General features: G+C 42.5%; 1 protein-coding gene across 2 annotated transcripts in view; it reads right to left on the bottom strand.

Annotated features, from left to right (window-relative positions):
* Positions 1-3,051: 3,051 nt before the first annotated feature.
* The window catches only part of Ppp2r2b (protein phosphatase 2 regulatory subunit Bbeta), a 403,524-nt gene continuing 379,728 nt past the window's right edge, over positions 3,052-26,847 (bottom strand). For both annotated transcript variants that reach the window (XM_027397983.2, XM_035440155.1), the window contains 3 exons: positions 16,415-16,584; positions 6,146-6,237; positions 3,052-3,331 (listed from right to left, as the gene is read on the bottom strand). In XM_027397983.2, the coding sequence (XP_027253784.1) occupies positions 3,052-3,331; positions 6,146-6,237; positions 16,415-16,584 (542 nt within the window). The remainder of the gene's footprint in view (positions 3,332-6,145; positions 6,238-16,414; positions 16,585-26,847) is intronic.

Below are 26,847 nucleotides of genomic sequence, written 5' to 3'. Positions count from 1 at the left end.
TTGGGTTGCTTTGCTTTTAGACATCAGGAACTGAATGTTACCTTAGGAAGATTTTAATAAAAACATAGGAAGACATGCTTTCTTCCATTTTACTTAATTGAACCGATGCCATCCAGTAATCTGATGGCACTTACAGCATACAGTGCAGGGTCCTTAGGGCCAAAGAAACTGCTAATACCTGGGGCTCAAGGAGATGAAAAAGGGTTCACTTCTCAGTGTCTGGCAAAGAGCCAGCAAGTGGTGACAGATTGGTTAGTGATGCCTGAGGCCTTGCTCTAGTGATGTCCTTTCCTGTTTTTTTTTTTTTTTTTTTTTTGTCTGAGGCTCCCTTCCATGTTCAATGAGGAGTCTGGTGGCCATGTGTTCTACCTCATCTGACAATCCCTGTCTCTGTCTACCTTTAGATCACAGGTTGTGCTCTGTACTGAGCTGGTTAAGACAGGGTGGGGGCTTGTAGTTGAAGTCCACAGACTTCAGTGAGCTCCTTGACGATGACCAGAGCTGTTCATGTTCATGTGTATGTTATAGGGAGCATGGATGACTATTATGTTCAGACCATGGAGATAGTCCAATGCCTCCAAAGGCACTGATGTCATGCTAGTTCAGTGCTTCTCAACCTTCCGAATGCTGCAACCCTTCAATACAGTTCATGATGTGATAACCTCCAATCATAAAGTTATTTTCATTGCAACTTCATAACTGTTACTTTGCTACTGTTAAGTCATTGCTCGACACCCAAAGGGGTCATGACCCACTAGCTGAGACCAACTATGCTAGTTATGTGGAGTTTAGTAAGCCCACTTTTGGTGGCTCTCAGAATGACTCAGGAGGTGTGTGGATACATGTTCCCCCTGTGAATAGTTAATGCAGTTTCTGTTAGAAAGAAACACCAGCATATCAGATCAACATTTCAGGGATTTTTGTTCTTTGGAGAAGGATATCTTGCTTCTGAAGAAAGGTGACTTAGATTCATGTTAAATGAACAGGACTACAAAGGAAGACTGGTGTTCAGCTTGCTATAAATATGATTTGTATACACCCCACCTGGCATAGTCAGAGGAGGGGAGTCTCCGGGAGCTGACAAAAAGCTAAGAATGGCAAACATCTGTGACCCGATGCTCCCCATCCATTTATGCTCTTTAGGAGCTGGAGGAATTTCTCATCAAGGAAAGTCTCACGGAGCTTTCTTTCCCAGAGAGTTTCTCCATGGGCCATGAAAGATGACCAAGGTGCAGCTTGTGTTGCAGAAACCTCGAGAAACACTGGGAAAGCCACATCTTCATCCTAATGTGCCTGCTGTGTGGAGATGCAAAGGCTTGTGTTTTCAAGCTCCTACAAAATGGTTATGATTTAAATAGTTATTTCTTGCTGCAAAACTGTTTGCAAGCACACACAGCTTGGAAATCGAGACAACATGGTGCTTTTATTATTTTTCCTCTTCCGAAGCAAACTAAAAAGTTAGGAGTTTTAACAAATCCAGGAACTGAAGGAAAATTTCCTTTTAGTGAACATTTCCCATCTCAAGTTATTTCCTCTCTACCAGACAGAAACTGGGGAGATGAGTTAAAACAGAGCAACAGGTAGAAGCCATGGTACCACTTTTTGGACACACCCAAGCACCTTCTCCGCTTCCTTTCTGAGAGGATAAATGCTTTATTTTCGAACTTCCCTTTTGGAAATGGCTTTCTTGAGGTGGTGAGTCATCTCTAGAGAAGGATGAACCAGCTGTCATGATTAATGATGAAAAGGAATTCTGGCTGGTCAGAACTGATATGTCATGACTGTTATTTTTTGGAGGAAGCTAAGTGTTGCTGTAAGGAAATGCGACTTGAACACAAAACTGAGGCAGGGATGATGGTTTGTGTCCTGGGTCGTATGTGCTCCCCTCACCCTGCCCCCTGTATCTCATTGTGGCTTGTAAGGAGGGAGCTCTTAAATCTACTTTCCCAGTTTGGTGAGTTTGAAGTGAGCTCAGATGTGTGCTTAGGCTGACAAATCAGCATCATTATGGCCTTTGTTTTAGACACAGTGAAGACTGATGGATGGCTCTTTCTGGAAAAGAGGAGGGGTTGCTCAGGAGGGAAAAACCCAGAAGAACAGGCCAGCCTTTCTTGGGGGGCTGCTGATGTTCTGCCCACTGCTTTGTTGAGACCTCCTGATACTAAGCAACTGGGACACAGCCTTTATAAGTCAATGGGCAAATCCTCTGGCAGAGGTTGAAGGGAAAGAGCCAAGGACCACGTAGGCGGGGATTAGATGGAGCCATTTAAAAGGAAACAAAAATAAAAGCAAGAGTAACAAGCAGTGGAAGAGATCTGGTCCCAGCTGGCCTTGCCAAGCAAACTCTGGGAAGCCGCATGGAGAAAGGATTCTCTTTAAGGTTCCCTAATGTGTTTGTGGTGCTTTGGCCATTACATTCCCAGGCTGTTTCTATGGCACTTACCAAAAGAAAGAACAGTGTCATGATGTCCCCTCCCTTCCCATTCGGCACCTCTTTCTCAGCCTCATGAAATAAGTCTCTGCCTTCAATGGAACTGTTTAAAAGGAAATGGATGGGAAAGCAGACGAGATATACTGGCTAGGCTGAATTTTCACAAAGAGAAACTCTCTAAGAGTAAACAGTGTTTATTTTTTGTTGATTTTTTTCAAACAAATGGAATTGCTTAATTAAAAAAAAACCTTATGTCTTTTCTCCTTAAATACTACAGACAATCTCATTTTATCGCAGCAGACACCTAGAAACAAAACACGGAACCCACCAGAGAAAATTGGGCAATGAATAAACGCATCAGAAATTCAAGTTGACTATGGAAGAATTAGTGCCAGTTGGCAGCTCCTGATTCTAAACAGAAGTGGCCTGAGCCTACTGAGTTTGACAAAAGTTTCTTAGAATTGGGGAGCTAGGAACATTGAACTCCTTTTTAAATTCTATTCCAATTGTTTTATGCATAGGGAAATGAAACTCAATGCATCAAATGAAGACCCAAAGAAACATTTAAAAACTCATTTGACTAGTATTCAGTATGTGAGACTAAGTAATAGCTTGTCCTCCTAGTTAACCTTGTCCTGGAATATATATAAGTTATTTGTAGCCGCCACTGCTATAATATTTTCTGAAGGATGCCAAGCTGTATGTAAGATCTTTTTGCTAAAGTCCAGACTGTCGACACTGATCTCATCTTTTCTTCGCTTGCCCCCGACGCACACTTTTCGGGGTTTGAGGATAGCCCGGGGTTTGCTGTTTTCCCTCGAGGCCTCAAGGGTCACATCACGCTTGGTGTTTCGGTCGAACATCCTGAAGAAGTTGTTGTAGGAGCCCGTCATGATGACACTGCAAAGGAGAGGGGAAACTGAGAATTACGGAGAAGGGTGGTAAGACATCCCCATAGCATCTTTCAGGAACACGTGATTATCACCACCAGCCCACAGAACCAGAGGTTTAAGCTGAGAGCATTGACTTCTTTTCGAGTTACTAAAAGTACCAAGCTCTTTGGCTGGGCTTACTACAAAGGGTTGAGATAACCATCAGTATTACTTGTTTTTACTCCACAGATACCTTTTGTTTTTGAGTCGCTAATCTGGTCCAATTGTTATTATCCTGGGGTTACTGATATTCCATTAGTGTAAGGAGGTGTGGTGGTTTGAAAGAAAATGACCCTCAAAAGAAGTGGCTCTATTAGGAGATGTGGTCTTGTCGGAGAAAGTGTGTCATTATGGAGGAGGGCTTTGAGGTCTCATATATGCTCAAGATACTGTCCAGTGTCTCAGTTCACTTCCTGTTGCCTTTGCTTCAAGATGTAGAATTCTCCAGTACCGTATTTGCCTGCACACTCCATACTCCCAGTCATCATGCTTTTTGCTATGATGATGATGTACAGAACATCTGAAACCATCAGCAGCCCCATCAATTGAATGCTTTTCTTTATAAGAGTTGCTGTGGTCATGGTGTCTCTTCACAGCAACATAAGCCCTTACTAAGACAGGAGGCCACAATGAGGAAGTGTAAGCAGACACACATGGAATCAGCAAACCATTTCCCAGGTCCAACATACAATTGTTTTACTGGAATTTCTTAGCTGTCTGAGCTCTGGGAATTTAACTTAGCTCATCAGCCAGATCTGTGAAGTGCAGAGGCAGTGACCACCACAGGGTGGCCTCTCTCCCTTTAGGAACCAGCTCTATAATCTGGTGTTTCAGAAAACTTGTCCACAAAATGGATGCTATGGTCTTACCCGGAGAGATAGTAAATAGATTTGAACATCATATGTCTAAACTTTGTGGAAGGCATTGTAGGAGATGCTTTCTTGTTTTTGTAACCTATCCATCCTTGGGGATGTCTATGATTGAGTGGGAGAGCAGTGAATGCTGAAGGCCTTCCAGCAACAGGGTACTGAATCTGTACAGCTGGCATTTAAGATAGGCGGCAAGCATTGGGGAGATATGAGGTACTGCTTGTACCCTATGTGCACCATCTCATGGTGGCACCTCAAAGAGGCTGCCATAGATGATGTTTGGCAAGGAATGCCTGGTGTCAACTGTGTTTGGTGAAGGAAAAAAAAAACTGGGAAGGCTGCTGCTGACTTTGGGAATTTTGTCAACTGTGTGGATTAATTAGAGGTTGGATTTTGTTTCACTGGCCCAATCAAGGGATGCCATGGATAAAGGGTTATCTGTCTGGGTGCTCCAGTGAACTGTCATAGGGGCACAAGGGCTCTACCTTCACAATCACAGTTAAGTTTCCAGTAGCTCATGCAAGGGAGTTTCAGAGGAGATGAAGGTGTGCCTGCCGACAGTGAGTGACAAGCTCAGAATGCATGTGTAGGACCACAGGGTGCAAACGTCTAGCCACCTGGCTTTGTAAGCTTCTGGGACACTGAGTTCATTTCTGCAACAAGATTTGACTTACTGTTAAGCATATCAGAAGAAATATGTTTTATCCTTAAATAGCTTAACTTTATCTGAACTCTGAACAACATTCCCAGTTATGATACAGAAGAATTGATCTCAGTACTCAAGGATTTTTATAATTACTGCTCACTAATGTTTGAGGTTGGGCCACCTCACCAAGTCTGCAATACGCTGACTCTTAACTTCCACAACTGTGAAATGGAGATTAGGGAAATAACGTTACTGGGCTGTGGCTGAGATTAGAAGATGTGTATAAAACGTATCTTGTGCATAGATACCTAGCAGTCATTGGTTATGAATCTATGTCAGTGAAGGGCAAACTGGAATAATAACAGATTTGTAAATAGAATCAACTAACAATGACTAAGTGGTAAAGTAACAGACTTGCTTCTTTCCTGGGGACTCTGGTTTATATGGTTTAGTTACTTTGCTCTCTTATCCTGTATAAACTGGATAGTGTAACCTGGGTCCTTTGTTACATGTTTACTACATCTGGTTCAGCTGAATTCTACAATAGAAGATTCAGTGGTGGTTTGGGAAGAGGGGCAAGGTGATCAGAGATCGTGGCACTCATTCAGAGCTGGAATCTCAGAATGGCCTGCTGTGGAAAAAGTCCCATGCTATTAAACGCTGTGCCTCCATCATCAAGAAGCTAACTGAGCCCCAGCAGCCTGCATCTAGTTTACAGAGAGTCAGAGCATCATCTGTATTTGTCAAACTAAAAATGAACTATTGGGAGGTAATATGAAGTATTGTAGAAATCAAGAGCTTTAAAACACTAATAAATCACTCTGAAGGATTGTGATTAATGAGGTTGGCTAGAATTCTGCTAATGAAGTACCAGGGCCTTCAGTCAGGTCTGTTCTAGCAGCTTCAAGGGGATAGGTCTAGAAAGCCCCTTGACAATAATCAGAATTATGCAGGAGAGGACTTCCTAGTGTATTACCAGTGGTCTTGAGTAGGCATTCTGCCCTAGCTTTTGGGTGACTTGTATGTCAGAGACAGCATTTTCTTGTTGACATTAAACTGTCACCAGTGCCAGCCTGGAAATGAACTTGGGGGCATCACAGCTGCTTCTCCTTACAAGCTTGACAACAGTCTCCAGTCAGTGACCCACATAATACATCCTGGCCAGGTCCTGGGGCCCAGCATTGATCTCCATTTGGAGGCATTCCATTTAGAGTAAATTGTCCAGAGGTTCCTCCAAGGAAAGGCTCTTAGCCCGAGTGTTTCTTACCTGTCTGACCCATTCCACACACACTCAAATTTATCAAAAATGCAGTCATTTTCGTAGAGGGAGCACAACTTGCTGCGGAGGTAGTCATGAACCTGAGAGGAAACATCAAGAACATGTCATCATCATCCAAGGCGAGGAGGTCTATGAACACTGACTTGGTGACATGAGCTGTTCAGTCTCTTCTGTGTGCCCTAGCATGGCATCAGGTGGTGCTGTGCTGAATGCAGGCTCAGGGGCCTGTCTTTGAGGAAAGCCTGGGTCAGTGAGCTTCTCTTATGCCAGTGTGGATTGAAGAAGGTTGCTTCTATAGATAGTGGCATAAAGCAGGGGTCAGTAAGTAGTAGAATTGTGCTTTGTTTTATTGTTATTGTGTATGCATGCAGGTCTGTGCACAAGTGGAGGGCAGAGGATGGCCCTGTGGAGTTGGTTTTCTCTTTTCACTAATACATGTGCTCTTGATATTGAATTAAAACTCACCAGGTGTTAGAGACATAGTATTCACTTAGGCTTTGATACACAGCTGTTCATCACAAGTCTGCTCTGGGCTTGAGGCAGAGCACTGGGGGAGAGACCATAGAGTGGGATAGATACATGAGAAGTTTCAGACACTGCTAAAATCAAAGAATATGAAAGTGTGGAGAAGGGTGAGCATTATTATTATTATTATTATTATTTTTTTTTTTTTTTTGTAGAATGAGGACTCCAGGTTACATGTTGATAAGGTAACATGGCCTCAGAAGCCTGCAGGGAGCAAATGAGCCTGAATGGCATCTGGAAGAAAGGCTTTTTCCAGCCATAGAGAAGAGCATATACAAAAGGCCACAGGTACAAGTCTGGGAAGGAGTGTGATAGACCTATGGTGAGTAAGCAGATTGGGACCAAGGTGAAGAAGGACATCACAGAAAGGACCACTAGGTCTGCTGTGTTCCAATGAAATGGAAGAACAGAAGACCAAGAGCAAGATCAGTAGCTGAACTCAAGATGGGGTCTGGGTAGCACTGATCAGATATAGAGCAACCCTGAGGGATGGAGCAGAAAACCAGAGTCAAAGAGGGTTCTGATCTCTCTTCTGAGTATAAGATGGCTGGGCAGGAGGGGCTGCTGAAGCCCTTCTAAAGAGACAGATGAAGCCATGGATTTGAAAACTAAATCCCTGAAAGAAATACTGAAAACTCAAGCTGAAATGAAGATAGAGTTGAAAAAAAGTCAGTATCTCCAATTGAAAATCCTGGTGGAAAGCCTTTTTAGGTAGAAGACAAAAATATCATGTTTCAAGGATTTAGTAGAGGAATTAGATCACACAAGCATAGAACATGAAAAATTAAAAACCATACAGGAAAGGACTATGTAGCAACTGTGGGACACCAAATCTTTGAACTATAGGCACAGATGTGGAAGAAGAATTTCAGGTTGATGGCATAGACCAGATCTTCAAGCTCATATGAGAAAATCTCCCACGAGGAAAGACACACCTTATAGATACAGGAAACACATAGAACAACAAATAGAAGAGGAACTCCCCATGACATATCATAGATAAAACAAAGAAAGAGAATGAAAGTAGAAAGAGAAAAAAAAACACAAATCACATATAAAAGAAAATCTATCAGAACAATAGCTGATAGAAACCTGGAAAGCCGGAAGAGTCATGTGCTCCAAACTCAAAATGATTGTGGATGCTAACCTAGACTATTGGACCCAGGCAAACTATCGGCTATAATTGAGAGAAAAGGGAAAACTTCCCATGGTGCAAATAGACTAAAAGAGTTCATGCCCACTAAACTAGCTTTATGAATAACACTGGAACAAAGAGAAGAATACGCATAAATGATTCTAGAAAGAAAACAAAGCTGTAATTACTGAAACATGAAGTATGATTAAGTACAGAGACAGCAAAACAACACACGCACACACATATATACCAAGCCCAAACAAACCCAAAGTGACTATAATCAACACTTACCTTTCAGCAATAACTTTAAATATTAATGGCCTTAATATTTCAATTAAAAGACACAGTATGGCTAAATGAATTAGAAAACAGAATCAACCTTTCTGTCTATAAGAAACTCGACTTTTGAGCTGTGCGGTGGTGACACAAGCCTTTAATCCCAGCACTCAGGAGACTGAGGCAGACATCTCTGTGAGTTCAAGGCCAGCCTGATCTACAGAGCAAGTTCCAGGACAGGCTCCAAAGCTACACAGAGAAACTCTGTCTCAAACAAAACAAAACCACAAAGGAACTCAATTTTCAATTTTAAAGATATGCACAAGTCTAAAGAGAAAGAATAGGAAAAAGTATTCCAAACAAATGGAAGCAAGCCACGCAGGTATTACTATCCTGATATCATGCCTTCATATTAAAATTAATCAGGCAGAAAAGCAGGTAGGCTGGCTGCAGACTCACACCTCCCCACCCCTGCCCCAGTCTCATCCCCAGCTCCGTAGCAAACCACCTGCAGCAACCTTACCTTCCTCTTAGCTCCATCTCTAGAAGATCAAGCAGACCTTCTTCCACAGCATCCTCAACTCACCCTTTTGTCCCAGCCCATAACTCCTGCAGGCATTCCCTGGGAAGCCACAGGCTACACCTTCCTGGGAACATAGGTTGGCTAACAGGAGATCTTCACCTTTCTCCTCTCCTCTAATCCATTCCACAGTCTCAGCTCCAGCTCTGTAGAGGACCACCTGCCTTGATTTGGCCTCACTCCTTGTCTTTACCCCAAGGGGTTAAGCAGATACTGTTGAGACACTTCTACTTCCTATGGACCCTCTCGAACCCCTACTAGCCCATTCCCATTCCTAAGTGCCAGCTTCCAATACCTAGAAATACATTGTACTGGGAGCCCCCAGTGGCTACACCTGTCAGGATCTCAGAAGTAATCCATATCAGGCAAAACACAGCCACTACACTCTCCTAAGAACCAGAGAAGGCAACAGAATTAAAGGAACACAACACCCAACAAAGACAGGACCACATATCAGCACTAGAATTACAGTCATCTGAAACTTAGATGCCTAGATAGCAGTGCAAAAATATAGTAACACTCAGGGCAATGTCTCCAGGAAAACAGTAGTCCCTGAGAAATAAAACATAGCTGAAGCACACGATAAAACTAAATAAGATGGAGGTCCTTAAAGAAAGAAATTTACGAAACCACAAACAGTAGAAGGAAATGAATAAAAATGCTTCAAAACTTGAAAGTGGAAACAGAATCAAATGAAACCCAAACTGAGAGAAATCTGGAAATGAAAAATTTAGGAACTCAAACAGGAACTTCAGAGGCAAGCCTCTCCAACAGAATACAAGTGATGGAAGAGAGAATCTCAGGCATTGAAGATAAAAGAAATGGATACCTCAGTCAAAGAAAATGTAAAAGCTAGAAAACTCCAGGCGTGAAACATCTAGGGAATCTGGGACACTATGAAAATACCAAATCTATGAACAACAGGAATAAAGGAAGAAGAAACCACAGTCAATGACACAGGAAATATTTTCAATAAAATCATAGAAGAAAATGTTCCTAAACTAAAGAAGGTGATGCCTATCAAGGCACAAGAAATATACAGACCACCACCAAATAAACTGGACCAGAGAAGAAATTCCCCTCGGCATGTAATAATCAAAACATTAAGCATATAGAACAAAGAAAGAATACTAAAAGCTGCAAGGGAAAAAGACCAAGTAACATACAAAGGCAGACCTATCAGAATGTACCTCAACATCAAGGATCATCTTGAGTTACACATGTCAGGGTAAAAGGAAGGAAAATGGTATTCAAAGCAAATGGAGTTAAGAAGCAAGCTAGTCTAGCTGCTTTAATATCTGACAAAATATGTTTCAAGCCAAAACTAATCAGAAAGATAGGGAAGGACACTACATACTCATCAAAGAAAAAAATCATCAAAGAGGATACTGCAATTCTTAATATCTATGCAGTAAGAAATGGCACCAATTTTCAAAAAGAAACATTATTACAGCTTAAATCACAAGTGGGCCTCACACATAGATAATGGGTGACTTCACTACCTCACTCTTGCCAATATACAGGTCATCCAGACAAAGAATAAATAGAGACATGCCAGAGTTAATTTACACTGTAAACCAAATGGACCTAACAGATGTTTACAGAACATTTCACCCAAACACAAAAGAACGTACCTTCTTTCTAGCACCTCATAAGACTTTCTCTAAAACTGACCATATACTCGCACACAAAGCAAGTCTCAACAGATAAAGAAAATTGGAATAGCACCCTGCATCCTGTCTAACTACTGTGGATTAAATAAAGCTGGATATCAACATCTACTGAAACAACAGAAAGCTTACAAGCTCAGGGAATGGAACAGCTCTACATTCAATGAAAAGTGGGTCAGGACAGAATTAAAAAAGAAATGAAAACTTTTAAGAATTGAATGAAAAGGAAAACATGACACACCAAACTTAGGAGACACAAAGAAGGCAGTTCTTAGAGGCAAGTTCATGGCACTAAGGACCCACATAAAAAGATGGTGCCTTCGGGCAGTGGTGGCACACACCTTTAATCCTGGTCTACAAGAGCTAGTTCCAGGACAGCCAGAGCTGTTATACAGAGAAACCCTGTCTGAAAAACAAACAAAACAACAACAATAAAAAAATGGAGCAATCTCATACTAACAGCACCCAAAAGTCCTAGAACAAAAAGAACCCATACCCCAAAGGAGTAGATGGTAAGAAATCATCAACTCAGAGAAGATATCAATAACATTGAAACAAACAACTAAAGAATAGAGAAACTATCCAAATTAACAAAGTTAGAAATGAAAAGGGAGACATAACAACACACTCTGAGGAAATCTAGAGAATTAGAAGGACATACTTTAAAAACCTGTACTCCACCAAATTGAAAAATCTAAAAGAAATGGATACTTTCCTTGATACATGCTACCTATCAACATTAAATCAAGATCAGACAAACAATTTAAACAGACCTATAACCTCTAGTGAAATGGAAGCAAACCAGGGCCAGATGGTTTTAGTGCAGAATTATACAGACTTTCAAAGAAGAATTAATGCCAAATTCCTCAAATTATTCTATAAAATAGAAACATACGCAGCATTCCCAAATTCATTTTATGAGGCCACAGTCACCCTGATACCCAAACCACATAAAGACTAAACAAAGAGAGAGAGTTGCAAACCAATTTCCCTTATGAACACAGATGCAAATATTTTCAAACTAAATCCAAGAACACATCAAAAAGATCATCCACTATGATCAAGCTGGCTTCATCCTAGAGATTCAGGGATGGCTTAACAGGAAAATTAGTAAATGTAATCCACCCTATAAACAAACTGAAAGGGAAAAGCCACATGATCATCTCATTAGATGTAGAAAAGGCCATTGGCAGAACTCAACACCCCTTCAGGATAAAAGCTGTGGAGAGATTAGGGATACAAGGGACATTTCTCAACATAATAAAGGCAGTTTGCATAGTCAGCATCAAATCAAATAGAGACACATAACAATTTCCACCAGAATCAGGAACAAAACAAAGTAGTTCTCTCTCTCCATACCTACTCAATATAGCACTTGAAGTCTTAGCTAGAACAATACTGCTACTGAACGCAATCAAGGGATTATAAATGGGAAGAGAAGTCAAAGTATCTTTATTTGCAGATGATATGATAGTATACATAAGTGGCCCTAAAATTTCCACCATGGAACTCCTATTGTGGATTAATTCTTTCAGCAAAGTAGTAGGATACAAACTTAACTCACAAAATCAGTAGCCTTCACAGCAAAGTGGATTGAAAAAGAAACAACAACTTTCACAATAACCTCAAAAATATAGAATATTTTGGGGTAACTCTAACCAAGCAAATCAAAGACTCAAGACACTGAAAAAAGGAATTGAAGATAGCAGAAGGTGGAACCATCTCCCATGCTCACGGCTTGGTAGGATTACCATAGTAAAAATGGTCATCCTACTAAAAGGAGTATATAGCCCCAATGCAATCACCATCAAATTTCCAACACAATTCTTTACAGATCTTGAAAGGACAATTCCCAGCTTCATATGGAAACACAAAAAATCCAGGATAACTAAAACAACTGTGAATCATAAAAGAACTGCTGAAGATGTCACCATCCCCAACTTCAAGATGTACTACAGAGCTATAGTAATAAAAACAGCATTATTTGGCACAAAATCAGTCATGTTCATCAATGGAATTGAATTGAAGACCCAGACATAAATCTATACACCCATGGTTACCTGATTTTTGTTTTTTTTTCTATATAAAGAAACCTGAAATACACACTGGAAAAAGACAGCATCTTCAAACAATTGAGCTGATCACACTAGACTTATGTAGAAGAATCCAAATAGATTCATATTTATCACTGTGCAAAAAACTCAACACCAAAATGGATCAAAGATCACTGTGCATAAAACTCAACTTCAAAATGGATCAAAGACCTCAACATAAAACCAGATTCACTGAACCTGATAGAAGAGGAAGTGGAAAATAGCCTTGAACTCATTAGTACAGGAAAAGACTTTCTGAGCAGAACATTGCTAGTAGAGGATGTAAGAATTAATAGGTGGGGCATCATGGAACAGGAAGCTTCTTCATGGCAAAGGACACCAGCATTAGGACAAAGCAGCAGCCTACAAAATGGGAAAATATTTTTCCTAACTACACTTGTGACTGAGAGCTAATATCCAAAAATATATAGATCTTAAACTTGATATTAAGAGAGAGCCTAATTAAAAAATGGGGTACAGATCTTTCTCAAAAGAGGAAATGCAAATGTATGAGAAACAAAGATATGTTCAACATCTTTAGTCATCAGGGATATGCAAATCTAAACCACTTTGAGATTCCATTTACATCTGTCAGAATGGCTAAGATCAGTTAAACAAATGACAACTTGTGCTGTTGAGCAAGTGCGGTAAGGGGACACTCCTCCATTGCTGGTGGGACTGAGAACTTGTACAACCACTGTGGAAATCAGTGTTGAGGTTCTTCAGGAAGATCAGAATTGACCAAGATCCAGCTATACTACTCTTAGGCATATACTCAAAGGATGCTTCATCCTACCACCTTCTCAACCATGTTCGTTGCTGCTCTATTCATAATAGCCAGACACTGGAAACAACCTACGTATCTCTCAACAGAATAATGAATGAAGAAAATATGGGACATTTACACAATGGAGTATTACTCAGTAGTTAAAACAGTGAAATCATGAAATTTGTTGGTAAATGGATGGAACTAGAAAAAAAATTCCTGATTAAGGTAACCCAGGCTCAGAAAAACAAATATAGTATGTATTCGTGGATATTAGCAGTTAAGTCAGTGATAAGCAAGCTACAGTCTGTAGAACCAGAGGTTAGGAATAGAGTAAGGGACTAGGGTGTACAGATAGATATTCCTAGGAAAGGGAAATAGAAGAGATAGTTATGGGTGGTTGCATGGTGTGACTGGAATGGAAGGACCAAGTAGGGAAGGGAAGACAGAAATAAGGGAGGGAATATGAGGTAAGAGAGCTAAAATTAAGGGCCATTTGAATGGTAGTATGGGAACCTAATACAGAAGAAGCTTCCTAAAATATATACATATATGAAAGTGATCTAAATGAAATCATCAAATAATGGAGACAGAGCCCCAACTGGACATCCCTTATCACCAAATGAAGCTTTCGATACCAGGGATAGGTCACATCTAATTGGGTTGTTGGCCAAAGGAGTCCCATAAACAACCCAGGCAATTGCCAAGGCTATAGGTTGGTATCCACCAATTGATGGCAAGGCCCTATTGCTGAAGACAACACCTACACAGCTTTGAACATGGAGTAGTCCAGCCTACCTAGAGCGTTCCCTCTTACATCCTAGTGTCTTTGGTCCAGGAAGGTGTTCTATGTGCTACCCTTTCCTTCCTGCTCTTGTCTCTGAAGACCCTGTTACTCCATTCAGAACTTCAGGGGATGATGTGGAGTTTTGCTCTTAAGTCCATGTGCTAAAATGGGGTGTCCTGTTGCTCATGATGACTGTTCCTGTCTTATTCTCAGTTCCTTTGATGTCACACATTCAAACTCAACTTCTTGCTATCCACTGGCCTCACATCATCAAAAGCACTGAGTCATTCCTTGAAGCAACTAGAGTACCTCCCTCTTTCTTCCATTCCTTCTGCCATAATTTTTGGTGACTCAAATACCCTTTTATTAACTACTGGGTCCATCATATTCAATGATTTTCATCCCTGCCCCTACTGTCACAATTCTACAACAGTATCTAATGTGCAAGTCTACTTTTATTACTACTTCCTTTATTTTTAGTTTAGAGTATCTTGATTCTTCAAGGCTACTGACCCAAGTGCTTTGAAGATCTGCTATGTACTTGCATTGGACTATTTGCCTCTCATCTGTTTGTGTCTCATTAGCTTAACATGTTCAAAACAAAACTGTCAATCTCTTAATCTAAATCAAAAGGCAACTTCACCTCTCTAATGGTTAAAGACGGGTATCTCCCAGCATTTCCCTTCTTACAACAGACATCAGATTCTAACGATTTTACCTTGGAAACTACATCATGAATCTGGGGACCTCTGTTGCTGATACTCTCATTTGAGCTGCTATTGCCAAAGATTGTATACTGGCAGTTTTTGTGTCAACTTGACACAAGCTAGAGTCATCAGAGAGGAAGGAGCCTCAATTGAGGAAATGCCTCCATGAGATCCAGCAGTATGGCATTTTCTCAATTAGTGATCATTGGTGGAGGACTCAGAGCATTGTGGGTGAGGCTGTCCCTGGGCTGGTGGTCCCGGGTTCTATAAGAAAGCAGGCTCAGCAAGCAACAGGGAGCAAGCCAGTAGGCAGCACCCCTCCATGGCCTCAGCATCAGCTCCTGCCTCCAGGATCCTGCCTGGTCTGAGTTCCTGCCCTGACTTTCTTCAATAATGAACAGCAATATAGAAGTATAAGCCAAACCCCTTGCTCTCCAACTTGCTTTTTGGACATGGTGTTTCATCACAGTAATAGAAACCCCAAGATACATTGTAAAAAATTTAAAATTCATTCTTTCTGTCTATTCACTTATCTCTGCTACAGTGTTTCCTCCCCTGTGCAACTAGAATGAGGTTTCAAAATCATAGTGACAAATCTGGACTTGGTGATGGCTCTACAACTCTGTGAATATACTAAAACCCAGGGAGTTATATATTCTGAAATGAGTGAATCCTATGATAGATGAATTGTATCTCAAGTAAAACAATATAAATCAAATCTGTCTGCCTGGATTCCCCTTTCCTTTCCTCATTTCTTTTTTTATCTAATTAAAGATATATAAAAATAAGAGCAGCTATTTCTGTCCCTTGATTCATCTTCTCCTTGTCCCTTGCCTGGCTTTTTCAAATCCTTTCTACCACCAAGTCTGTTTAAGCTCTTTTAATAAAAACACCCTGAAGCAATGCCTTTGCCTTTGATCCAGCCATCAGTGTTTCTGCCAACTTCTACCCAGTGCTAAATGCAAGAACTTCTTATACAGAGTCCGTGACTTTTCACCCATTCTATCAGCAAGCAGATGTCACTGCCTCTCCATCCTCCCTGTCCTTGCATCATCCTGACATCATTCAGTCCACATCAGCACCATCTCCTTTTCTGCAGCCTCCTTGTCATACTATAAGGTGAAACCCATTGTTTTCAATGCCATTTCCTTTCAGAAAACCCTTTTATAGCAAGAGACAAACAAAGAAGCTCTCAGTACCAGAATTTGTAAGATCAGACCCCACTTTTGTCTTCAGGCTCAACTTTCTGCCTGCCTGTTCCATAATCAAGGAAAACTTTCTCAACCACAGTTCTCGTTACTCCAGGTCTTTGGCCATGGTAGTTTTCTAAGTGTATGCCTTTGCTAACTAGCTCATGACAGCTTCATCTTTGTCTTTCTTACCCTACAAGGTTTCCATGCCTTGGGTCTCAGCTCCGTCCCTTGCACAAATGCAATGAGTCCTCTTGTTAATCAGCCAGTTTCTTCACTAGAGAGCTTCATGAGAGCAAGGCCATGCCTGTCTTACTCACTCTAGGTATGGTACCCATCTCACTTAACATTTTCAGGCTATAAATGTTACTAGTCCAAATGCATCCTTATCTTAAATCTCATGGCACTTGCAGCCTGTAGTAGTTTATGTAACACATCACTATGAACAGCCTTCTATCTCTCTGCACTATAAACATTTGCAGGCAGGCAGAGGCTGATGTAGAAGCCCACAAAGGGGGTGTTCTGTACCTGGTAAGTCTCGATTGGGCGATTTTCCATGTTGAGATCCCAGACTTTCACGGTCAGATAGTCTCTGGTCATGATATACCTCCCACTGTGGCTGAACTTCACATCCGAAATTGAAGAGATAATTTCGGAGAAAAACGATCTGTTGCTTGGATCTTCCGGCTCTTCAAAAACTGTAGAACAAAAGCAAAACAAAAGCAAGACATGATGAATACAGCAAAGGCTTCTGAACAGACCCTAAAGTTTGGGTCAGCCAGAGAGCTAACAGTGAATTTAGAGTTCTATGTAGGGCGGGTGTCTGTAGAATATAAAGAAGTTGACAACAGCGTTTGCTCTGTGGGAACAGAAAAACAAAACAAAACCCCCAAAACTAGTGGATTACTGTGCTTTAAAGGGATTGACATGGGACCTGTCTCACACTCTGCTTGCTGTGATACTGCCCTAGAGATAATGTGATAATTCCCTTGCTTGGCATTAGAAATCTGCTGAATTTCAGGGCTTCCAGACAGATTTCAGGAAAAAGACATGAAGGAGAAAAGAAGGAAACATGGGAGATAAGACAAGCTTTGATAACTATAAGGAAATGGTCGTGGTGGGAATCATGGTAGCCTAGACCTGCTCAATGGGGATATGGCAGACTCACCATCAGGGCACGTGTATGTGTTTTATAGATGTCAATATAACACAAAGTACCATTTTTTACTCAAGATCTATGTTCCTATGTATGTATCTATGTACCTTTGTGCCTATGTATCTATTATCCCATCTAATGCTCAAATGTATGATCTGGCAACTACCACTATTTTCATTATGGAACAGGGAACAGACCAGCAAGATTGAGCAAGGTGCCCAGGACCCCACTCCTGCCTACTGTCCACTGTCCACTGTGTACTTTTTTACTTGCTCTGTCCCCATACTTAGGCTGACCCACACACAGTGTTCAAGTCCTAGATGTACTTAATGTATGGCTCAGACTCTCCTCCCCTTCCCACTCCTATCATGGGACACTGAATTGGAGTTCAGGTTGGTATGAATTAGCTCACTCTTAAAAACTACCTCTTGAGCTTCCATGTACTGCACGGTATGAATTCATCCAACATTTGTGAGTCTTTTAGCCTCTTTCCCATGAATTAATCAGTCAATACAGGTGTCCTCATGGCTGAAAGGAACAGAGCCAAAATCTGAACGTGGTCTGCTTCCAAACTACAATTTTTCCTCTCTTTTTCTTTATCATTGTTACATATAGGCATTCATATAATTATAAAAGTACAACCCACAGAGTCAATTCAGCATCATCTCTGGAATAGGTCATCTCTAGACTATCATTTCACATCTACCCCTTTGGTTTAAATGTCTCATTTCAATGCCACCATCACCTTGGCTTTGATGATCTTGACAGATGAGAGGGATGTGAAGGTTTGCTTGTGATAAGGAAAAAGTAGACTCACACTCATGCATGGGTTTTACATTGCTCACTTCTGCTGATGTCTCTTCTATGGAGAAGCACAGCTGGCAGGCTCTTCCGTTAGGAGACAAGGTTGACAATTTCCCCATAGTGAGGACACAACCAGCATTTTCCATATGGAGTAAGGCAGATGGCAACTTTGCTTTGGAGATTTGCAGGCAACAGTTTTGCCCCCGGGAGAGAAGAGGCTCACCGATTGAGAAGCAGCCAGCAATTTTTACTACCTAGAAGACATGCTCGATAATTTTGCTCAATGAGAGAACTGGTCCACAGTTTTCCCATAGAGGGTAAGAACTCCCTAGGTTTGCTAACATCAGCCTTTTCCCAGATGAGAACCATGAGAGAAATAGTTTAAATTTTAGTGAGTGGCTACTCTGCTTAATATGCTTAGTGTTTTGATTTCTAGACATGGGCTAGAGATTGGGAATTGAGATTGTATTTAGCATTGGAAAGCAATAAAGCCCAGTGGCTTAATCCTTGTGATATGCTTTTTATATACCCTTCATTGATTCCACAAATAACTGTTCCTCAGTGAACACTGCAGTCACATGATACACATCCCAGTGGAGAATAAGTGTGTTGTGGAGTAATCTTTTGTGCATTGTGTCTTTGCCAAGGCACCTTCTGATTGGTTTAATAATAAGGAGCTGAATGGCCAGTAGTAGGCAGGACTTCTGGGCAAAGAGAAAAGAAGAGGAGCTGAGTCAAGGCCAGAGGATACAGAGAGGAATCAGGACAAGCAGGAGGAGAGGTAAAAGCAACAAGACACATGGAAGCACATAAGTTAATAGAAAAGGGGTAGTTAAAGTTTTAAGAGATAGTTAGATTTTCCTGGGTTCTAGCACTCCACCAAGGCCTGTCTGGTCTACTCATCATCTGCTTCAGGGCCAGGCAGAGTGAAGAAGGTGAATATACACAAGCAGCCGAGACAATGGGGCTGCTTGATTTGATTGTCTACACCCCACATAAGTGGCAATTTCTGCTCGGCTTAGTTGATTGCTGCAGGCAGGAGGAGTGTGGCTCCCACATAGTCAGTGCGTATCATCTGAGATGTCTACACTTTTCTGGGGGAAATTCTGACTGTTTTTAATGTTAGTGACTAAGTTTAAAAAAAATCAAGAGTGTGATCAAATATGTCACCTGTGAGCCACACTGGCTATAGCCTGTGACCCATGATGGACAGGCTATAAAGGTGTTATGGATGTTTATGTAGCATTGTGCACATGATCTCACTTGCTCCTTGTCCTTTTCCCACCTGACTTGGCTCTCCTGTTTCTCAAACTTGAGATTCAACCTTCAGGGCCATCCAAGTACCTGTGTTGTCTCCTTCCCTACTTGCTGGTAAACTTGGCTCAACTTCAAACTTGTGTGTGTGTTGCACGGGTTTGTTCAGTGTGTGGAGGACAGAGGTCAGTGTCAGGTGTCATTATCATTCTCCACCTTATATATTGAGACAGGGTCTCTTCACAGAACCTAGCGCTTGCCTGTTTGGACCCTGGCTCACTGGCTGTCCAATAAACTCCCAGGATCCCCAGTGTTGGGATTACAAGCATGTGGCATTGTGACCAGCCTTTTGTGTAGGCGCTGGAGTCAGGTCCTCATGTTTGCACATCAAACACTGTATGACTCAGTCACTTTCCAGCCCCTCTTCCTATTATTTTCAAAAGTCTGTATTCATTTTAGATCCACAAGGAGTTAGGAAGTCCCAGTTCAGAGAACGGCCATCACAGAAAGAAAGCATTGGTGATAGCAACAACACCCATCACCTGCCTGGCACAGCACAGAGGCAGAATCATCTACTCCATGGCTGAGCAAACAGGATGGAGAGACTGGGTCCCACAGGACCCTGTGGTCCCTGAGTGCACACATTGTAAGGGCTCATTAGCTCTGAAGGTGGAACCTCCTTGTGTAGGAGCCTCAGCTGGAATCTATGATCTAAAGAGAAGGGGAACAAGACCCTGTGAGTGGCTTAGCACTGGCCTGTCAATCTAAAGCCTGCATTTGGGCTAGCATCCACAGAGAAGTTCATTAACTGTGGGCCTGTTTGTTGTCCTTTTGTGAAGAATAGTCATTTATTAGCTAAGCAGGTCTGGTCCCTTTTTGAGACCTGCCATTCTGGAAGGATATTGATTGAGGGGGTTTTTGAGCACATTCTCTCCAGCAGGCAGCAGCCATAGGAGGCGGCTCCAGTCCAGACAAGATGATGAGTTGGCAGTGGGGGTCTCGACAGGAGCCTAATGAAGAAATCTGCTAACAGGCAGGCCTGGCTTTACGAGGGCTCGCATTGGTCTTTTACCCCATTATACCCCTCTTCCTGCAAGGCTAGTGAGGGGCAGAGGCACACGGGGGGCTTTATACTTCTCTCTGCAGAACTGTACTTTCCTAAGGCCTGGGGTGCCAGGGGCTCCAGGATCATGATGGCAGTGTTCTCAAGTCCTTGGAATCCTGCCACACATCACAGGTTGGAGACCCAGGCCTATCTGCTCCACTCCCCTCCCCCTCAGAAAGAGCTCTCTTTGCTCCCTCCTACTCTCTCTGATAATTTGTTCCCAACAGGAAGCTGCTTGCAGCTGTTGCAAGAGCAGCCCTAGCCCCCTAGGGAGTCTCTGCCCAGGTGGAAGAGATGGCGAGTGAGTGGCCTGTTATTAGGGGTGATCGCTGGGAAGCTGGTTGTCATGGCACCGTGGAGGCTAGGGCTGCACTCTCAAGCTGTCCCTGTTTCCCAGGATTTATACATAATCATTGCTAGGAGAGGCAGACACACGGAGGGGAAGAGAAGAGCCACATCCTGCTGACAGCAATCTCTCTGCAGACCAAGGTGGGCAGTCCATCTCAGCAGGGAACAAGCCTTGCAGAGACCCTGTGTGGGCTGGTCACAGCCTCACTGCCTTCTCATGGCTTCTGCTGTGCAATGCTCTCGTGTGTTCCCAGAGATGATTTTCTACAGAAATACATTGTTACTAATCCACCAGCAGGCCTGTGTCTGGTGTCCAAAGCATGCAGGTGGAGTAGACACATTGTTACTGGAGGAAAAACTCTGCGGCTGTGTTGGAGGAGGTAGCGGCACTGTCTTGTGTGCCAGGTCATGTGCTGAACTCCTATGTAGGCAAAGTAAGGAGGTTCAGAGTTGCTTTCCACTGGTCACTGAATTGAGGGTTGACTCTACAGTCCACTGCTATCTCCCCTATAGTCTTACTTCTCCTTTGATGATGCTGAGAATAGACACATAGGCACTCCATATGATGGGGGGGGGGCATTGGTCCCAGAAACATGAACGAGCTAATCCAAGCCTTAAATTTTGGATAAATAGCCAAGAAAATGGTTCATTATCTCTGTGTACTCACCAACCACAGTTAACGAGTGGAACCATCTCTTTGTGGGTTAATATAATGCATCAGGGGTAATGTGGAGAGAACAGTCACCAAATTCATTAAGCATCCACTATGCTTCTCCCAGAGCGCCAGACAAATTCTCATCATTGGCTCTTCTTTCCTTTCCTGTTTGTCACTTTTGCTGTGTCTGTGACCAAACACTTGACCACTGTGGGGTGGGAGGATTTATTTTGGCTCATGGTTTGAGACGGTAGTGTCCATCATGGTGGGAAAGGATTTTCAGACTATTTAATTGAGCTGAATGGATGGGAGATAACATCCAGGACTGCTTACCATCATAATCTTTTTCTTAAGTGGTCCTGTCCTCCCTTCTCCCTCCCTTCTCCTTTCTGCTCTTTGGTTTTTCTCATTCTCTTTTTCTATATTGGAGATTAAGCATAGGCCTTGGTGCATTCTAGGAAAGTGATCTACTACTGAGAGATAGTCTCATTCACTTCAAGCATTCCCCCTCCTTCCTTCCTTCCACTTTCAGTAGAACAGGCTGAACTGGTATTACAATGAAAGAAGGGGTAGCTGAGGCAGTAACAGCTAGTGACCAATAGGCCAAGCTACAGAGTCTCCTAAGTGGGTGACTATTTGACAACTAAAGGATAGGCATAGGGCCATGGAGAACATCTGAATTGTGGAGTGGACTACATGGCCTTAACAGTATCAGGGGCAGAGCTGCAGCAATGGCTGAGAGAGGCTGTAGCAATGGCTGTAGCCACAGTTACAGTGGTAGAAGCAGCAGTGGGGCTATTAAGGGTCAAGGAGTTAGACACCCTTGGCCCAAGAACAGTAACACAGGCTGTTGTCAAGGGTGAAGGAATCTCGACTTTCAAAGCCTGCACAAGAGCTCTGACATGATGACCATAGGACTTGTGGCATGCATGAGAATTTTAACACCAAAGGGTGTCCCCTGCTGCTGCTCCTGCCTGTCTCTTGTCACTAATATCAAATTCACAGGGATGCAAAAGCTTCCAAGACCAGCACAAAAGAGCCTTTAGTACAACTTCCAACTAGAGCAGGAGGACCCCAGGCTGTTAACAGTGCCATCCTTAAGATATATGTATAATACATATATATATATATGTGTGTGTGTCAAATAATTTTGTATAAGACCTATGGGATACAGGTGTTTGCCAAAGAGTGTTAATTCTATCTCTGGAACATAAAAGGTGGGAGAGGAAAACCCACTCCCAAATGTAAGTTGTCCTCTGACCTTCATACATTAATGTGGCACTAATGCATGTGTATGCACATGTGCACACACGTACACACATGCAGAATAAATTAAAATGTAAAAACAGAGTCTGTGATGTAGGTTATCAAAAATTTCAAGAAAGCTTGTAGGAGTAAAGTTTTTTCTGAGGTTGAGCTTCTTTGGTTTTCCTAGGAACTGGAAAATCTTGTACACAACATCTCCATCACATCCTTCGCTTAAAAATCAAAACTATTAAATAAATGTAGCAGTAAGACAACTTCTAATAACATGGTTTTTTTGTACCCACAGATTAATGAATCATTAACCCTTAGCAGAGAAGCGTTTTGCAGTAGATGTGAGTTACCACAGTGACCTACAACTGGACACTGTGCAGAAAATGGGAGACTTCAGAGTGCTCAGACCAAAGTCTTCATCAAACTCCTCCCCTTAAGACTCAGGAATCTATGCAGAAGAGGGGAAGAAGAGACTGTCAGGGCCAGAGGTGGTGATTTTAAGGAAATGGTATTTTGCAGACTCAATAAAGTAGATAAACTTATGAACCCACAGAAACTGTGACAGCACACACAAGACCTGCAGAAGCTCAAGCCAGACAACGTCCCATTACAGAGGAAGGAAAGCAGTGTAAAGTCCCACCCACAGCCAAGAAGCTATTTAAAAGTGACACCTACCCTGAGAAAGGAAAATCAGTTTTTGTCAATGGAGTGACACTGGGTATATCAACCACATTCCAGGGCAGGCTGCATGCTCAGGAGAGGTTGGCAACACAAATTGGACTCCATGCTTTATAGTGGCTTTTTAGAAAACCTCTTCCTCCTTCCTTCCTTTTATTCTCCCTCCCTTTTAAGCAAGAGAAATACTGTAAAATTGCCTGGGCATGGGTTTGGGGTAGAAGGGGGCCTTAGAGGATAAGGGGATGGGAAAGAATATAATAAAATAGGCTGTATGAAATTCTTGAATAAAAAATCATTATTATGAGACATATGGCATTTTATTTTTATTTTTTGATTTTTTGAGATAGGGATTCTCTGTGGCTTTGGAGGCTGTCCTGGAACTAGCTCTTGTAGACCAGGCTGGTCTTGAACTCACAGAGATAAGCCTGCCTCTGCCTCCCGAGTGCTGGGATTAAAGGCGTGCGCCACCACCGCCCGGTGACACAGGGTATTTTATCTCACGCCATTCATTCATATATCCAACCAGTATGGTTTAGGGTTAGCTAGGCTCTGTCTCTGGTCCTCTACCATGAAGAACTTCCCAAGGGCAACAAGTATGCATTTGATTAACACCAGTTCATAATTCTTTGTGGTCCAACAACGACAGGAACACAGGAGATTCTTAACAGAGACTGACTGACTGGGAATACATGGGATACTTTGGGGGATAAAGGCATGCAAAATCATTTTCAAGTTTAATTATTTCTCACTCTATTCAGAGTAAACTTTTTTTTGTGTGTGTGGTGCTGGGGACGGATCTCAGGGTGACTCACTCTACTGTGAAGCCACACATGCAGTCCTTCAGCTCGTACAGTTTGTAGAGAGCATCTGCTGCCCTTGACATTGGGAGTCTAAACTTCACGTTCAGCTTAAGGTGAACTTTATGTTAGAAACACTTCATAATTTCCTGGCCTGCTTTAGCATTAGCCTTCCTATCCCACCATGCTCAGCACAATACTGTGTTAATATTTGCTTTAATTCCCATGTATTCCCCCCTAAGCTTAATGAGCCCATTCCCCCCTCCCCACATGTAACTTTTCAACTGACAACTTTGTTTCTATGCAGGGATTTTCTTTTTTTTCACCTTTCTCTTTTTTATTTTATTTTATTAGTTCAAATTAGGAACAAGCTTGCTTCAGATGTCAATCCCTTCTCCCTCTCCCTCCCCTCCTCCCCCTAGCCATCCCCCCTCCTCTCCCCAGGCAGGGTAAGGCCCTCAAAAGGGTCTCCCCAAAGTCTACCACATCATCCCCATGCAGAGATTTTCAAAAGCCATTACAATTTCAGGGTATACTGGCTGACCCCAGGGTTAAGGATGCCCATGCAGAAGTTAATTCCTATTGAAATGCTTATACTGAGGTTAAAGATAGAAAAGAGAGTATCATTATGAGCTTTGTGGGATGAGCATTGCCTGCCCTCTGCTGCCTCTGGTCTGTGCTGGGGGGTGATGGGAAGCAAGCCCTCACAGCAATTCAACAAAGAAAGGACTTGCGAGATGGGCTGAAAGCTGTTTGAGTGGATGGCAGCACTCACAATTCAGTTATTGATGCCACCTGCTGAGCTGTCAAAATAGAATTATGTGAACCACACAGGGGCTCGAATTAGCCGATATATTTAACACAGGTCAATTACACACATAAGAGATCTCCCCTTCTCCACCTGCCGATGCACACAAGTACCAAGGGTGGCTGGTAGTCATCATTTAAAGTAAGGAATAAACTGGATCACTGTGAATGCTCTAGATAGCCTTCCTTGGGTTTGAATTCCTCAGCTACCAAAACCAAGCAACCAAACCAAACCAAGACAAAGACAACCAGCCAGGCACACCCATGCCTGTTACCCTAGCACTTGGGAGGTCAAGGCAGGACAGTTTGGATTAAACAAAGACCTTTAGGGGTTTTCATTACAATCGGTGAAGATAAAAGCTGAGGAGAGGTTTCCAATTTTCCTAGCAAAATGTGTCAATGCAAACATTTTATGAGTTTTTCCCCCTAAGAATCTTAGAACTCACAACATTTCTGAATGCCCCCTCTAGTTTGTCCCCTCTCTGATCTTTGCAAACTTTCCAGTGAACACTTTATTTAGACCTGTGCTCAGACTGAAGCACTGGGGAGCATTCTGTTCTCTCTCTCTCTCTCTCTCTCTCTCTCTCTCTCTCTCTCTCTGTGTGTGTGTGTGTGTGTGTGTGTGTGTGCGTGCGCGCGCGCCTATGCCTATGTGCTTATGCCTGTGTGTGTGCTTGCATATGTGCCTGAGGTTAACCTTGAACAACATTCAGGAACATCCATCTCATTTTTTTGAGTCAGAATCCCTCCTTGGCTGGAACTTGCCACATAAGCTAGGTGGACTGGCTAGTGACCCATCAGGATTATAAGCATGCACCACCATGTCTGGCTCTTTTGCATGGGTTCTGGAGACTGAACTCAGGTCTTCATGCTTTCACAATTGCCAACAAAGCCCTTTACTGAGCGAGCCATCTCCTTCACCTCCTTATCATTGGTTGTTGGCCTCACCCTCCACAGACAGCGTACAAACAGACCTACTAGTTTATACTCCAGACTCTGCTCCAAACATCCAATTTGACATCAAGAACTTTCTCACTCTTCTCCTTGTATTCACTCTTTTTCCTGATTCCTAAATGGTCTCAGAAACCCATCTACTTGTTTCCCTAAAACCTTCCTAGATATCCCTTTCCCTGTTAGAGTAAAATTAAACATCCTTACCACAGCCTACAGGGATACTGTGTTGCCCAACTCCCATGTCCTCTGCACAGCGTCTGGCATGGAGGGCACCAGTTGTGAAAAGCAGAGTTTGAATGTAGTTCCTCACATACTCTAGGTCCCCAGCTCACCCCCCTCCCCGAGCAGTCCTTCTCATTACACAGTGGCTGGTCCCTCTCATCACTGCCCATCTGCTAAGCATAGCCCCACCCAGAGCCTTTGCATCTTTTCACCAAATCTCTTTGTCCTTGTGACTGTGCTTTATTCCTTTTCCTCAAGTAGATGCTGTGTGGGTAGAGGGCTCTATCTTCTTAGTGCTTGGCAACAATAAACATTCACTGACTACTTGAGTAACAGATGATTGCTACTTCACAGACTCTTCCCAGAACCCAAAAGTTACCTTATGGTCTGTTTATTTTCATTTTTTTCCTACTTGCAGTGCCCAGGAATCTATTTTTTTTACCTTAATATAAGTTAAACATGGTACAGTGGGCCTTTTTCTCTATCTTTCTGTCCCCTCCATCCCTTTCCTCTCTCTCCCTCACCAGGAGATTGTGAACAGGGCTTTCCACTTGCTAAGAGCATGAGCTATCACTAACCTAACCCCCAGCTGCTAGACATGCATTCATAAAGTTAGAAATGAACTAACCCAGTCAACTACTACTTTTTGTGAGCCTTCCCAGCTCTTCAAAGAGAAGGGCCAGATGCAAACTATCATATTGCATGATTACAGTCGTTTGCCTCTTTAGAGGATTTGTTCAGCACTATGCTATGTGCCCAGGGAGTCATAAACAGAGTCCAGCCATGGCATTTAGTGTTCAGAGGGGACATTTCAACTGGCTTGGGAGGCCAGAAAGTCTCTTTGGTCAAATGTGCCTTTTCTGAAACCTGAGGAGTATGATGGAAAGAAACTTGGCTGCAAGAATGTCTACACCCCAACCTAAC

This window comes from Cricetulus griseus, chromosome 2 (genome assembly GCF_003668045.3).
Source record: "Cricetulus griseus strain 17A/GY chromosome 2, alternate assembly CriGri-PICRH-1.0, whole genome shotgun sequence".
In the NCBI taxonomy this organism is placed as follows: Eukaryota; Metazoa; Chordata; class Mammalia; order Rodentia; family Cricetidae; genus Cricetulus; species Cricetulus griseus.
This window is presented reverse-complemented; position numbering and strand designations above follow the sequence as displayed.